Raw genomic sequence first — 13,776 nt, 5'->3', positions numbered from 1 at the left:
GGGTTCTCCCCCTCTCCTCTGCTCACCGGTGGCACTGGTTCCCCCAGGTGCCCAGGGCACTATCATGTTGCTGTTCTCCCAGGGCAGGAGTCCTTGGTTTCCTAATTGTGGAGTAGTTCAAACACATCAGAACATGGGGGTCTACTCAGCACATGCAGATCTTTCTGCCAATTTTTCTCCTTTCTATTTTCTCAGCATTCTACTTGTCCCTCCTCCTCCTTGTCCTTCTCCTCCTCCTCCTCACTCTTGCACCACCCCCTGCACCTCCCACCCCATCTCTGTCTCCTCTGCCCCAGCCACAAAGACACACCCTGTGACCTCCCTGCAGAGCTGCTCGGGGGTGCAGCAGTGGGGACAGGGGACCCCAGACATGGGGGCATTACTGGGACAAGGTGCCACCCAGGGAGCACAGAAGCAGCACAGGACATGACAAGGATACCCATCTTCCCTGGGGGTACAGATGATGAGTGGGAAGTGTGTGGGTGTTTCCCCCATGACTTCCAGGCTTCGAGGTGACAGTGAGAGGAGCACTTTGTGTGAGATGGTGGCAGTCGAGCCTGGCCGAGGGCTCAGCTGTCCCCAGGGCCGCATTCCAGGGGTGCTCCAGGAGCTTCTTGGTATGGAGCCTGCGCTGGTGCCAAGGGCAGCCTCCTCCATTTCTCATACACAGCCGTGGCCCCGAGACCCCCTGCGATACCGCATGCTGTCCCCGAGGCGCCCAAGCCTGCGGCTGGGGACGGGCACCCCGCCACGGGGGCCACATCTCCCACGCTGCCACCGTCCCCCCGTCCCCGCTGCGCCTCGGGCAGCCTGGCGGGGACCTGCTCTGGGCAAGCCCGGCACAAAGCCGCCGGTCGCCCCGGGGACGGGATCTTGGCAAGCCCGGCGCGCCAGGAGGTCGGGCAGCAAAACGCAGCGGGCGCTGCCACACGAGACAACAGAGTAGCCACAGTGCAGAGTGTCATACAACAGACGGCGACATGCAGAGGGACACGGCTCAGTCCGACAGACCAACAGCCCAACCTGACGCTGAAGTGTCTGAAGCTCCAGCACGAGCAGACACATTTGCACATTTGGAAACAGCTGGCTTTAGAGGCAGCAATTTGGAAATTTTCTCTGGTTATGTGAGAGCAGCGGAAAACACAAGTTTGAACCAAGGCTGGGTCTTTAACAACCTCCTCTTTGGAGCCTTTTCATCTCTTTTCTAGAGCTGCATTACTGCTGATGATAACCAGAGACAGCTGTCACTCCTGTGCGAGGACTATTCCGAATGCTAATTGTCACAAACAAAAATCACATGTAGAGAGTGTGACACGCATGGCTCTTGGTGAGGTGACACGGTGCCCAAATTAAATCGGGGTGATTGTTTTTAGGCATACAATGACAAACAGGTACAGGAACACTTAGGAACAGAAAAAAAAAAAAAAGAAAAAGAAAAAATGTCATCAGTTTCAAGAGGTCAGCACCGGTAAGGTGAGCGAAGCACAGAGAGGAACATCAGAAATCATCCAGGCAAAAAGAAAACAAAAAAACAAAACAAAAACTCGGTTGCATCTCCCAACTCATCACAGGACTCCAAGCCACCTCCTGCCTGCCCTCCAGGATCCCAGCATCCTTTCAGGTACACGGGATGACTGACTCACTGACTGACTGACTGACTGGTGACGAACATGAGCTATGCATGTACACTGGCAGCTTCGGGATGGGTGTGTGGCAGTCGATGGGATGGCAGAAGAGAGAAAGAGAGAGAAAGAGAGAGGGCAGAATTGTTCTTCTTCCTCTTACCGTATCCTTGGAGGACCTACGTCTCTTGAAGCTGGAGGCCAGGGTGGAGGTGATGGACCTAAAAGTGGCTTTCTTTTTAGGGTCAGGTTCTGCTCTACCACTTTTTCTATCCTAAAATGAATATGTATAAGTAATTAGATCTCTAGTGTGTTGTTGGAAACTCTAAATCTATTTGAATACTGCCCCGTGTCATGGCCTTCATTTAGGTGAGAAAGCTACTGGAGGTGTTCTGCCACTCCCAGTCCTCCAAGGGCCTCCTTGAGCCAGGGCTACGGCACAGCCACCACACTGCTACAGCTACGGGGGGCCGGCCTCGCGTCTGGAGCGCTGGGAACCCCTCTGGGAGGCAGCCCTGCTCTCCTGGTGTCTGCAGCCAGGCCGGCACAGCTGACCTCGCTTCCTGGGGATGCTCTGCCTGGCGCCCTGCCCCTCGCTTCCACCGCTAGCCTGGCTGGACCGAGACGTGAGATGCTGCACCTACCACTAAAAAAAAAAAGTGCTCAGGGCCTTTTCTGAGGCTGAATCCTAGTGCCACAAGAGAGAGAGAGGACTGCATTGAAAGAGAAGTCATTGTATGAATATTCTGTAAAAAAAATGTGTTCAAAAATTCAAATGATGCAGTTGTGCAAAGCCGAACGTGGTTGTTGGTGGTGGTTTGGTTTGTTTTCCAAAGTAAAACAGGCTAAAAAACAAAAAGGAAACTGGAAGAAAAAGAAAAGTAAAAAAAAAATACAAAGGAAAAGAAAGGGAGGAAGCAAAGCGTTAGTGCCATGATGTCGTCGGGTCGGGATGAACTCAAAGAGAAACAGAACTGAAAAATGTAGGCGTTGGAGTTAGCGAGTCGGACCTGGTTGGCGCAGGCTGGGAGCACCAGCCGCCATGGTGCGGGGGCCGCGGGCCGGGGGGCCCGGCCGCGCTCGGCGCCGGGCGCTGGAAACGAGTCCTCCCCAATTGCTTTGGTGCCAATGAGTGTGACCTTGCCGACGGGGGACGGAGTGACCAGGTCTGGCTCTGCTACCGCACGGGGGTAACCAAAATGTATCCCGCTGGTGCGTAGAGCATGCTCGGGGATACATTTGCTCCTCCTTCTCAGTTCTCTCTTTTGCGGACATGCACAAACGGAAAGGAAAGCAAGATGAATGGAATGAAATGTCTTTTTCTTCCATGGCATCTCAGGAAATAGCCATGGCAAAACTGTGATCCCAAAAACCATTATTTTTGTTTGTTTGTTTTAACAAATAAATCTTTCCACTTGCCTACCTTCTAGCAATGTACCAGATACTAGTGCTCTGACGTTTCCTCCTGTGGAAAAGTCTTACAATGTCAAACGGCTCTTTACCATGAGGCTGTTTACCCCCACAGGGCAGCATGCTTTGCTCACAGTCCCACAGACTCTGCCCAAGGACCCAGTGCAGTATTTTCTAGAAGGTTGGCAAGTGAAAAATGGCAGTGCGACTAGTGTGCTCTGTCCCAGCAGCCTTAACCCCCTCGGTGCTGCTGCTTTTTGGAAGCAAAGGAAAAAAAAGGAAAAAAAGGAGAAAAAAAATTGAGAAATGGCTTTTCCGAGACTCTTTCCGGTGAACTGAACCCAGCGAGCTCTCAGGATGCAGCAGCCCGGCCTCGTGCTCCCCTCGCTGCTCCCCCCGCAGCCCCAGCCAGCGCTGCTCCCCGGGGCCCCGCCGGGCTCCTCGGGCTCCCCGAGCCTCCTCCTCTCTCTTTGCCTGGCTGGCTCTGCTGTGAGCAGCATTGTCCTTTAGCCACCTAAAGGAGCTCTTGCTCTGGGAACGCCGCTGCGCTTCCCCAAGGGAAAACCAGTCTGGGCAACTCAGACAGAGCCTCCAGCTGCCCTACACTGGGGTCAGGGGCACTGTGGGGCTCAGCCCCAAAAGCAGCAGGGGAATGGAATTGCGAGGCTGGTGGCCCACAGATGTGCCCACGGCTCAGTGTCACTGCCAGGCACCTCCGACCCTCCTGGGCTTCCCTGCCTGAGCGGCACAGAGATGTTCCAGCAGCAGGAGAAGCCTGGGAGAGCAACAGCCCCATTAAAGGAGACCAAGGGAGGCTTGGCACTGACAGGGACCGGCACTGCTGGCTCCTGTGTGGGGAGATGTCCTTGTCTCCAAAGGACAAGAGCACGCACCACCTCTTTTTGGAGTTGGTCCTGGGTATGGCAAGGGCTACCATGCTGCTGCAGAGCAGGCAGGGAAGGGGAGGTGATGGAAACTATCCCTGGAGCATTCCTCCACCTGAGCACCAGGCAGGGAGGGTCAGTGGCAGCAGGCTGACCTTCCCGTCTGCTGCTGAGCGCGGCTGGAGCCGGGCTGCAGGGCAGAACCTGCAAGGAGCCGTGCTGGCACTGCCTGCTCAGCCAGGGCAAGGTGTGCCTCTGGCACGTGGTCCCCAGCAGAGCAAAGTCCCCATCCCGAGCTCCACTGGGGGTGTTTGGGCCAGGCCTCTGCCCTGTTGGAGCTTTGCTGGGAGAGACGGCATCGGGCAGGGGCAGCTCCCGGGGAAAAGGCAGGGACACAGGGACACTACCCTAGAGCTTAACAGGCACCGATCAACCCAGCTGGAGCTACGGGGGTGGGGTGGGGGACAGAGGGCCCCATGCTAATCCACAGCTCTGCATTCACTGATTTGGTGAAGGAATGGAAAACGCACCTGGTGGAGATTTGCTCTAAAAACGGTTTGTCCTACCTGCAGGTTTTTCCTCCACACATTAACGGCCGCAAACGCCAGCTGCATCTGCTTCCTCCGCGCGTCCTTATGCCTTTTGTAAGCTATCTCTATGAATATTAAAAATATCCCGGCAACAATACCTCCAGCCACCAGCATAAACACACCTGAAATAAGCAGGAAAGTTACAGGGGGCAGTGGAATTGCAACACCATACATCAAGTCTTCTGCATCGTGCTCAGCAATGGGAGCATCTGCCAACCCGGGGTCCCCCCGCCATCCCCCCCAGTCCTGGAGGGCCAGGAGGGGAACACAGCCTGGGCACTGAGGGGTGTCAGTGCCAGCTCTGGGGGGGCACAGGACACTGAGCTGCAGCACTGCTGGGGACAGGCACAGCAAGTCCCAGGGCACTCCCCATCTCCAGGACCGTGGGGCCATTTGCACCAGAACCCAGCCCTGGTGCTCATCAGGAAGCACAGCCATGCACAGAGCTCTGTGCTGTCCTTGGGTGCCTGCAACCCTTGGGGCTGACAGTTCTGGAGTGGTGTCTGAGGAGATGGAGCGAAATACCCCTTTTCTCCATTGCCTGTAACTGGCCAGCAGTGCTGGTGCAGATGGGGTCCCCATCCCTCATCCCTCATCCCTCATCCCTCATCCCTCATCCCTCATCCCTTATCCCTCATCCCTCAACCCTCATCCCTGCACTGTCTGGCTGTAGGACCAGCAGCACCACCTCAGTGCAAAGGGAGAGCCTGTCTCAGGGTTCTCAGAGTCTTTACAAGATGAAAACCCTTCTCTATCAATTGTCCTTGTTCTGGCCCTGCCCAGGGCTCCTCAGGACTTGGGGGCTGCCCCTGGCCTCCAGCCCCTCCTGCAGCAGGGCTCTCACTTGCCTCCCCCGAGGTGCTGTTCTCGTCTCTGCAGTGGTGCCAGCTCTGATGGCACTGTGACAGCCACAGTTGGGCCAGGGCACAGGGAGGGGAGCCATGCTCACACCACAGCCCCACTGGCAAGAAGGGCACCCAGGGAAGGTGGGGGAAGCTTTGTGGAACTGCTCTGAGCAAGGTGGGAATGGAGCCCACCTCAGCAGCCTCCCAGCACTAGGAAAGCACAAATCCAGAAGGAGCAGAGATTTGGCCTGAGAGGAGAGCCCCGGGGACGATGTCTTGAGCAAAAGCAGGCTACCCAGGGAAGGGGGAGAAAGAGGTTTGCAGAACAAACCTGCCATATTTTCAAAGGTGAGTGTTGCTGGGGCATTGCTACGGGAATCACACTCTTGATACCTCACCCAAGTCTTGTCCAAATCCTCCATGAAGCCGTTCTCATGAGACCTGCAAGCACAAGGAGACAGGACAGGGCAGTCACTGGGGACCAGCCACAGGCAGCTGGGGCACACACACACTCTGTGCCTTGGTGCCCTCCATCCCAGGGCTCTGGGCTCACCTGCACCTCCTAGCACAGGAGGCAGGGATGTGCTGTGTGTGTGTGCACCTTTGCACAGGAGTGTGTGGGCTGTGTGCAGGGGCTGCCAGCACTGTGTGGGCACAGTGCAGTGCTGTGAGCAGGCATCCCCAGCTCCCCTCTGCCCCTGCAGCAGCTCTGGGCCAGTACCTGCTGCCAAAAGGGACGTGTAAGCCATGGGGAAGGTGTGCTCCCAGGGAAGGATGGAGCTGTCAGTGCTCCAAGAGCTCTTGGAGAAGGCTGGGCTGCAGGGAGTGGACATGAACCACATCTACCAGTTCCCTCCTGCAGGGTTCCTCTGCCTGCCAGGGCCACTTGGAGCCCAGGCAATGATGGACCCCCGTCCCTTCTGGTGACCCCCAGCACCCTCTAGGCCAGGGCACTGCTGCCTGGCAGCTCCCTGCAGTGCATACTGAGGGCTGGCACACCCCAGCAGCTCGGTGTCATAGATCGGTGTCACAGCTCAGTGTCACAGCCATGTCCTCACAGTACCTGCCTGAACAGCTCATGGGGATGGAGCGGGCACAGAGCACACATCCCACCACAGGCTCCCTGCACTTTCCTCCCTGCTGTTCATGGTACACCCCCACCACCTTCCTGGGCCATCTGTAGCCCTGGGCTTCCCTACCCTCTCCCAGGAGGATACTGAGGACCCCTGTGGCCTCTTCAGGCTTCTCACATGCTGGTCCCAAGTCCCATCTGTCCTGCTGCCACCCTCACCATGTTAAAGATGATCCCACAGACAGGGTCCATGGCTCCCTGGGTCGTGCCCATCTTCCACATCCTGACCATTCTCCCTCAGTCCCTTCATCTCTGCATCTTGGGCAGGACCCTTGTGGCTCTGACCCTGTCTCTCCTAAAATGAATCTCCCAGCACTCCCTCCCTTCACTTGCTCCTTCCCTGCCGCCTGTTTCTTCACTGTGACATTTCTCTGTCTGCAATGAGTGTGGCATTGCCAAAGCCACACAAGGAAATCCCTTTTCACCCATAACATTAGGCTGACTGTGACACCCCACACTGCAGGTCAGTGCTGCTGTAAAAGCCTTGGAGTGAGACAGATCCCTGTGTAACAGGAGAAGCCAGAGGTGAAAGAAAAGAGCCCTGCATGACCAGGCCAGGGCAGTGCTGTGCGACAGACTGACCCTGAGGGAGGAGCAGGGTGACGGCAGCACCCACACCCTGCTCACACAGACAGTGCTGGACAGGCTGCTCACACAGCCCTGCTGCTCTCTGCCCACATTGCCTGCAGCCCTGGCTGGCCCTGACCCTGCTCCCTGCCCTGCTCTGCCCCCTCCAGCTCCCTGCTCTTCCCCAGCCCTGCCAGCCGGGGCTGTGGGTGCCCAGCCCAGCCTCTCAGTGTCCCTCTGTCACGATGGAAGGGCAGCCCCCCGGCCCTGTCCCTGCAGAGCTCTGGGGGGAGGCTGGCACTGCCTGGCACGAGCAGCATGGGAGGCAAGAGCCGGGTACAGACTTGAGGATGGCCAGGGAGACGTTCTGCTTCCAGGGGCTGTCCTTGCGCATGCCGATCCCGAAGCCGGAGCGGAAGAAGAGCTCCCCCGTGGTCACCAGGTCACACTTCTGGGACGCCTCGAACTCCAGCACCGCCGAGTCCCAGATGAAGGCGTGGAGCTTGCTGGACACACAGGAGGATGCACGGGTCAGGCTGGGCAGCCCAGCTGGTCTGCAGCAAGAGTGCTCGCAGCCCGGACTGAAACACTGAAGCCACCCAGCCTTGCACTGAAGGAAGAAAAGAGGCCAGAAAGGAAGGCCATGGGCTCCCACTGTGCCACCCCCACGCAGAGCTTGTGCTCCCCACCGAGCCCTGAGACACATCAGGACTGGGAGGTGCCATCAAGCCCCGCTTTGGCCGCAGCTCTCCCAGCTTTGCCCTGCTTGCTCCACCCAGCTGAGCTCCCGGAGGCCCTCCCAGCGTGGCCAGGCAGGGTCTGACCCCACTCACTTGTCCCTCACTGCCTGGATGGCCTCGGCAGCGCTCTCGTAGTTGTGCTTCTCCATGTGGCGGTACATGGTGCTGAGCTCCACCTGCCGTCGGAAGTAGATGTCCACAGAGCTCTGCTTCACCGTGGCGTAGATGAACTTATCCGAGGGGTTGCGCAGCTGAAAGGCAACGGCGGGGCTCCAATGCTTTCTGGCCTTCACCAGCAAAACTTTCTCACCCCAAAGCTGTTTCCTAATCTCCCATCTCCTTCAGGCACCTGTTCCCTAGAGAAGACCTCGATCTCCTCAGAGGATGCCACAGGCAGTGAATGCTCTGGGAGCATGGTGCTGGGGCAGGGGATGCACTGGGTCCATGGTGCTGAGGCAGGGGATGCTGCAGGAGCAGGGGATGCTGTGGGAGCAGGGGATGCTCTGGGAGCAGGGGATGCTCTGGGAGCATGGTGCTGGGGCAGGGGATGCTGTAGGAGCAGGGGATGCTCTGGAAGCATGGTGCTGGGGCAGGGGATGCTCTGGGAGCAGGGGATGCTGTGGGAGCAGGGGATGCTCTGAGAGCATGGTGCTGGGGCAGGGGATGCTCTGGGAGCAGGGGATGCTCTGGGAGCATGGTGCTGAGGCAGGGGATGCTGTGGGAGCAGGGGATGCTCTGAGAGCATGGTGCTGGGGCAGGGGATGCTCTGAGATCATGGTGCTGGGGCAGGGGATGCTCTGGGAGCACAGTGCTGGGGCAGGGGATGTTCTGGGACAGGGACACGGTGGCACTGAGGGTGCAGGAGCCCCGTGGATGCCGTGGGTCCGGCAGTGCCGTGGGCAGGGCACACTGCAGGGTGTGGGATGCTGTGGGTCTGTGCTGCTGCAGGGCACATTCCTGCGTGCCTGGGCTGATGAGCTGTGGCTGTGTCCTTGCCAGAGCAGGAAATGGATTTGAGGCATGTGGAGAGTATTGACTGCGCCGCAGGGATGATTTCATTAGTTATAACTCATCCATAATGAATCGTTTCCTCGGTGGGCAGAGGAGGCTCTCCAGGAACTGGCAGGCAGTTTGACTGCAGACAGGCTATTTCTGGGCAGGTTGTTTTCCTGCTGATCCCTGCCCACGTCTGTCCATTCCCACCCAGGGCAAGGGCTCAGACTCATCAGCACCAGCCCAGGCACAGCTCCCTGGGTCTGGGCCCCCAGCACAGATCACAGCCATGGTGAATCAGGGCTCTGGGAGCCACAAGCCATGTGATGTGCCCCAGGGAAGGGGAAAACAAGTGAGGGGTCGTTACCCGGGGGTCGTTGATGCCTGTGATCCTCTCCTCAGGTCGGTCCAACACCAGGAAGGCTGCCAGGTTGGCAGTGTATGAAGCCACAATGATCATAGCAAAGCCAGCCCACACCATGCCAAGGATACGGGCAGAGAAACTCCGGGGAGCACCTGCAGGGAGAGAGAAGGGATCAGAGCAGCACCACGAGGGCTTGGCTTGGTTGCCAAAGCTGTGTCAATCCACGTGAGCCCAATGGCAGCTGCAGATGTGCACCATCTACCAGCTCTGCCAGCAGCTGTGCAAGGAGCCTCTGCGTTGCCTGAACCAAAAAAGCCTCCAGCTCCTTCCAGGGCACGCTGTGTGCCACCCTGAGAGGGTGGGTAACCCTGGGCAGGGCATTCAGCCCAGGTTTCCCTGCCCTGTTTCCCATCAGGTGCTGGGGCTGGCAGGAAGCCCTGACACCTGCCACAAATGTGCCCCACTCAGCAGCACCAAATCTCCTGCAGCCTGCTCCAAGGAGGGCTCAGGGAATGAGGTCCCACAGGGACCATGTGAGAGGGGGAGGCTGTGGAGGAGGGCAGGGGCTGCCCCCCAGCCTGCCCAGCTCAGAGCTTGGGCTGCAGGGCAGAGCAGTCCTGCTGCGAGCTCTGACTCACCTTCTCCAATGCCAGAGTTCAGCAGGACTCCCCAGGAGAACCACATGGCTGAGGAGAGAGTCAGGGCATCTTCCTCCTCCTCCTCACTGTTTACTTTGAACCGGCCAAATGGGCTGGAAAAGAAGATGAAGAACCCTTGTCATTCGCCTCACCCTGATTCCCAAGGCTCCCCACTGTGCCCTAGGTGTCCTGGTGCAGCCCTGTGTCCCTCATTCCTACAGACTGTGCCTGCTCTCAGGCAGTTCTTCCCTATTGTGGCACATCCCCATGCTGACCTGCAGCCCTGCCTGGCTCACACTGCTCCTGGTGCCATCCCTCTCTCTCCAGACCAGAAAGATCATCTGACCCTGGTCGGCTCCAGCCTCTCCCACTGCAGCACAGAGGGCTCCCTGCAGATCAGCCATCAAAGCCTCTGGGCACAGGGCTGAGGCAGGGACAGGTGCCCTCAGAGGAGCTGCCACAGGGCCAAGGAAGGCCAAGAGGAAATTCTCCCAGAGCCCAGAAGCTGACAGTGCCTTTGGTCAGGGATCTGCACAGCACCTGGTCTGACAGGTGTGTTCCACATCCCCATGTGCTGGGTACCCCAATATCCACATCCCTTAGCTCAGGCAGCAGAGGGGCCAGGAGCCCCAAGCCAGGACTGGTGGGGCAGAGCAGGTGGGTTAAGTCCCTGTGAGAGCCCCCAAAGGGCTGCAAGATGTGCCCAAGCAAGGGACCCAGGGGACAGTTCCCAGGAGCACCCCCCTGTCCCCTCCAGATCCCGAGTGGCCCAAAGTGCACTCACCTGAATCGGTCTAAGAGGTACAACATCACTGCCACCACGTGCACAGACAGCCCCACCAGCAGCCACAGCGTGCTCTGGAAGGGCTGCATGAACGAGTCCAGGGTGCTGCGGGGGATTTCCTGCACACAGGAGAGAGGGAACAGCGCTGGCACCCCCCAGCTGCACCCACAGGGGCCCTGCCCCAAGCTCTGCTGCTCAGGAAGGGTCAGGCTGGTGCAGACAAGAGCCTGCATTAAAACCAGAAGCCTGGAGGCTGGAATTTGCAGGGGCTGCTCTGGGCACTGCAGTCTGGGGAACGGGCACCTCCCGTGTTCTACAGAAGCTCCCACCCAGCCCATACCTTCTTCACGAGGATGGTGAGGCCCTGGTACTTGAAGGGCTTGGAGAACTCAATGTACTGAGCCCGTTCGTTGTTGATGGTGAGGGGAGCCACAATCATGTCAGCCTGGCCGCTCAGCAGCTCCCCCATCATCCCGTTCCACTCCTTCTTGTTGCTGTTGTTCACCTGCCAGGGAGCCAAGGTCGGGTCAGACCCCTGCCCTGACACACATCCCCCACCAGCCAGGACCCTGCACTTTATAGGAATCCTGCATTGCCCTTCCACCCACCCTGCTCAGGAGAAGGGCGTGGGGGTGTTTCAACATGAGACAGGCAAAGAAAGATCACAGGCTGCCCAAACTCACCCTCTCTTGGGTACCAAATTTACCATCAGCCACCAGGTGAACCTCATAGGTGAAGTTCATCACGCCTGCCAGGCGGATGAGCAGGTCGATGCAGAAGCCGTAGCAGCACAGGGCCACGGTGGGACGGCCTGGGGGGGGACAGGGGGGCCATGAGTGGGCACAGCCCCAGCCAGGGACCCCCACAGCATCCCCCTGTCCCAGGGACAGCAACCACCCCACAGCTCTGGCTCCATGTGGGATGGAACCTTATCCTTCAGGGCCATCTGCCTCCATGTGGGATGGAACCTTATCCTTCAGGGCCATCTGCCTCCATGCTGCCTCCAGCCCTGAGGGTGTGGGCAGGCTGGGGACAAAGGGTCCCATCCTTTGGGGACAAAGGGTCCCATCCTTTGCCATGTCCCAGGGAGGTAGGCTCAGAGGGGCTGCTGCCCACCCACTGCAGGGCAAGGAGAGGGCTCAGTGCACGTGCTGGAGGAGTCCTGACATGAGCCCAGCAGGCTGAACACAGCCCAGGACACAACTCTGGGGAGATGTTGTGCACAGGAAGGTGTGATGAGCCCAGGCGAGCCCTTCAGGTGGATTTGGGCAAGGCTGGCATTGCTGAGCAGCTCCCACCCCACACCAGGTGCTCACTCCTGATCCTGACACAGTTTCTGTGACAGTTTGGAACTGGTGCTGTGTCAGTGCAGCACGTGCTAAGGTGCCTTGGGGTCCTTGCTGCTGCTGAAGAGCAAGGCAGAGAGAATTGGAACATGCCAGGAGACAGAAATTCAGGATGCAATCCCTCAAAGCTGCCCTGGAGCCCATCCAGAAGAGAGACAGTGGGAAAGAGTCTGCTGGGCTCAAACCCCTGGATCCCAGCACCCAACTGCTGTGAGGCTGAGCAGATGGGGAGGAGGGCGTGTCTGGGGGCCAGCTGACCTGTCACCTCTCTGTGCCTCATCCTCTGGGCCTCCTGTGTGACTGAGCACCCTCCCTGGGACCCCTTCCTGGAATGGCAGTCCCCAGCAGACTGAGTTACCTGGGATGGTCTCATTGGGTCCTGTGCAGAAAACCTTTTTGACAGGATCTCCATTGATGGTGAATTCCTCCCTGCATGTCCCATCTGCCTGAGTGGGCTTCACATACACAAAGGGCTCTTGGTGGATGGTCACAATCTGTGAGGTGAAGCACAAACACCCTCTGGTCTGTGTTTCCCTCCAGAGCTACATTCCCATGGTGGGAGCTGGGCTGCTCTTGCCACATGAGCCGTGGTACCCTCCCCAGCTGCCATCTCAGCCCAGCAGCTCTGGCATGTGGAATCAGAGAATCAGAGAATCCTCTAGGCTGGAAAAGACCTTTAAGAGCATGAAATCCTACTGTAAACACAGCATTGCCAAGAAGAACACCAAGAATATTTGCTTCCCCTGCAGCCAAGGTGAGGAGTGTCCTCCTTCATGTGGCCCTTTCAGCTGAGCCCCAAAATCTCTTTCCCTAACAGGAGACTGATGGGAGACACAGCCAGGAGTGGTGCCTGGAAAGGGGCTCCAGGCACTGCCCCAAGTTCATGCAGGTGTTTCAGTCTTGCCCTGGACCTTTCAGAAAAGCAGCAATCACAATGTTCCCATAGCACCTCTGGGGGGACAACGCTGCCAGTGGGAATGGGATTTCCCTTGCTGGACAAATGAACAGAACAACAAATGAATGGTCAAACTGGGAAGATCAGCCTGGCCAGGGTCCAGTCACTAAAATGGGATCCAGTCACTGAAGGGGCTGCTGAGTGACACTTAGACGAAGAGCATGAGAAGCAAAGCAAGACTTGGTGGGACCCTCTGCCACTGTTACCTCCAGCTTCTGGCCATCAGCTCCTCAGGGATTTCCTGAGTTCAGCCTTGCAGCCACCAATCTGCCCACCCTTCACAAGAGGGTTTAATCTCCTTTAGGATCTGTTTCCCCCTGGTCTCTGCACTGTCTAACAGAGCTGAACCATGCCTTGGCCAAAGGAGCCAAAGGAGCCCATCCTTGCATTTCTCACAAATCTGTGACAGGTGTCCTCTGGCTCCCATGAGAAATAGTGAGCACCTTGCTCCTCCACCTTTCCATTCAGTTTTCTCTCATATCCACTCCCCACCTGTCTCTTTCCAAACCCAAGGATGTCTGCTGCCCTATCTAGATTGACTCCAGATGAAAATTGTGCTTTGAACATGCTCCACATTTCTCTCCCATATCCTCTCCTGGCCTTGCAAATGCAGCTGCCAGCTGCAGAGCAGCCATGGAGGTGGGAGGCAGATGAAGTCACTGCCCAGCACACAGAGAGCAGAGAAGCTCTGCCCCTAATGCCATTTGCTCTTACCTTCAGCTTGGTTGACATCTGATAGCCTTGAGGTTTCTCAGTTTCCCCTCCTGGCCAGATGATCTTCCTGTCATTGGTCAGGACCTGAGATGGATCCCAGAGGAAGCAGATGGACATGAGGCCGAGGAGGACACCCCAGTGCCAGCCCTCCCCACCCAGGCCAGCCTGCACGTACATTGCTGCCGTTGTAAA

The 13,776-nt window shown here is 57.8% G+C and overlaps 1 protein-coding gene across 16 annotated transcripts in view; it reads right to left on the bottom strand.

Moving 5' to 3' along the window:
* GRIN1 (glutamate ionotropic receptor NMDA type subunit 1) overlaps nt 1-13,776 on the bottom strand; it is a 40,563-nt gene that overhangs the window by 5,653 nt on the left and 21,134 nt on the right. For 6 of the 16 annotated variants that reach the window (XR_008483590.1, XM_054284093.1, XM_054284095.1 and 3 more), the window contains 13 exons: nt 13,760-13,776; nt 13,585-13,668; nt 12,274-12,409; nt 11,253-11,380; nt 10,910-11,074; nt 10,570-10,688; nt 9,786-9,898; nt 9,151-9,299; nt 7,884-8,041; nt 7,395-7,556; nt 5,683-5,792; nt 4,483-4,628; nt 1,786-1,896 (listed from right to left, as the gene is read on the bottom strand). The exon at nt 13,760-13,776 is cut by the window's right edge and continues 128 nt beyond it. Coding sequence is in view for 15 of the 16 variants with exons in the window: in XM_054284093.1 (XP_054140068.1) it covers nt 1,786-1,896; nt 4,483-4,628; nt 5,683-5,792; nt 7,395-7,556; nt 7,884-8,041; nt 9,151-9,299; nt 9,786-9,898; nt 10,570-10,688; nt 10,910-11,074; nt 11,253-11,380; nt 12,274-12,409; nt 13,585-13,668; nt 13,760-13,776 (1,598 nt within the window). In the remaining variant the exon portion in view is untranslated. Of the gene's footprint in view, nt 1-26; nt 102-1,785; nt 1,897-2,632; nt 2,885-3,045; nt 3,088-4,482; nt 4,629-5,682; nt 5,793-7,394; nt 7,557-7,883; nt 8,042-9,150; nt 9,300-9,785; nt 9,899-10,569; nt 10,689-10,909; nt 11,075-11,252; nt 11,381-12,273; nt 12,410-13,584; nt 13,669-13,759 lie in introns of those variants that run through there. The other 10 variants (XM_054284087.1, XM_054284088.1, XM_054284090.1 and 7 more) reach the window with 5 other exon arrangements.

The sequence above is a fragment of the Melozone crissalis genome, unplaced genomic scaffold (genome assembly GCF_028551555.1).
Source record: "Melozone crissalis strain CALT ecotype California unplaced genomic scaffold, PUWL_Pcris_2 ptg000041l_1, whole genome shotgun sequence".
NCBI lineage: Eukaryota > Metazoa > Chordata > Aves > Passeriformes > Passerellidae > Melozone > Melozone crissalis.
This window is presented reverse-complemented; position numbering and strand designations above follow the sequence as displayed.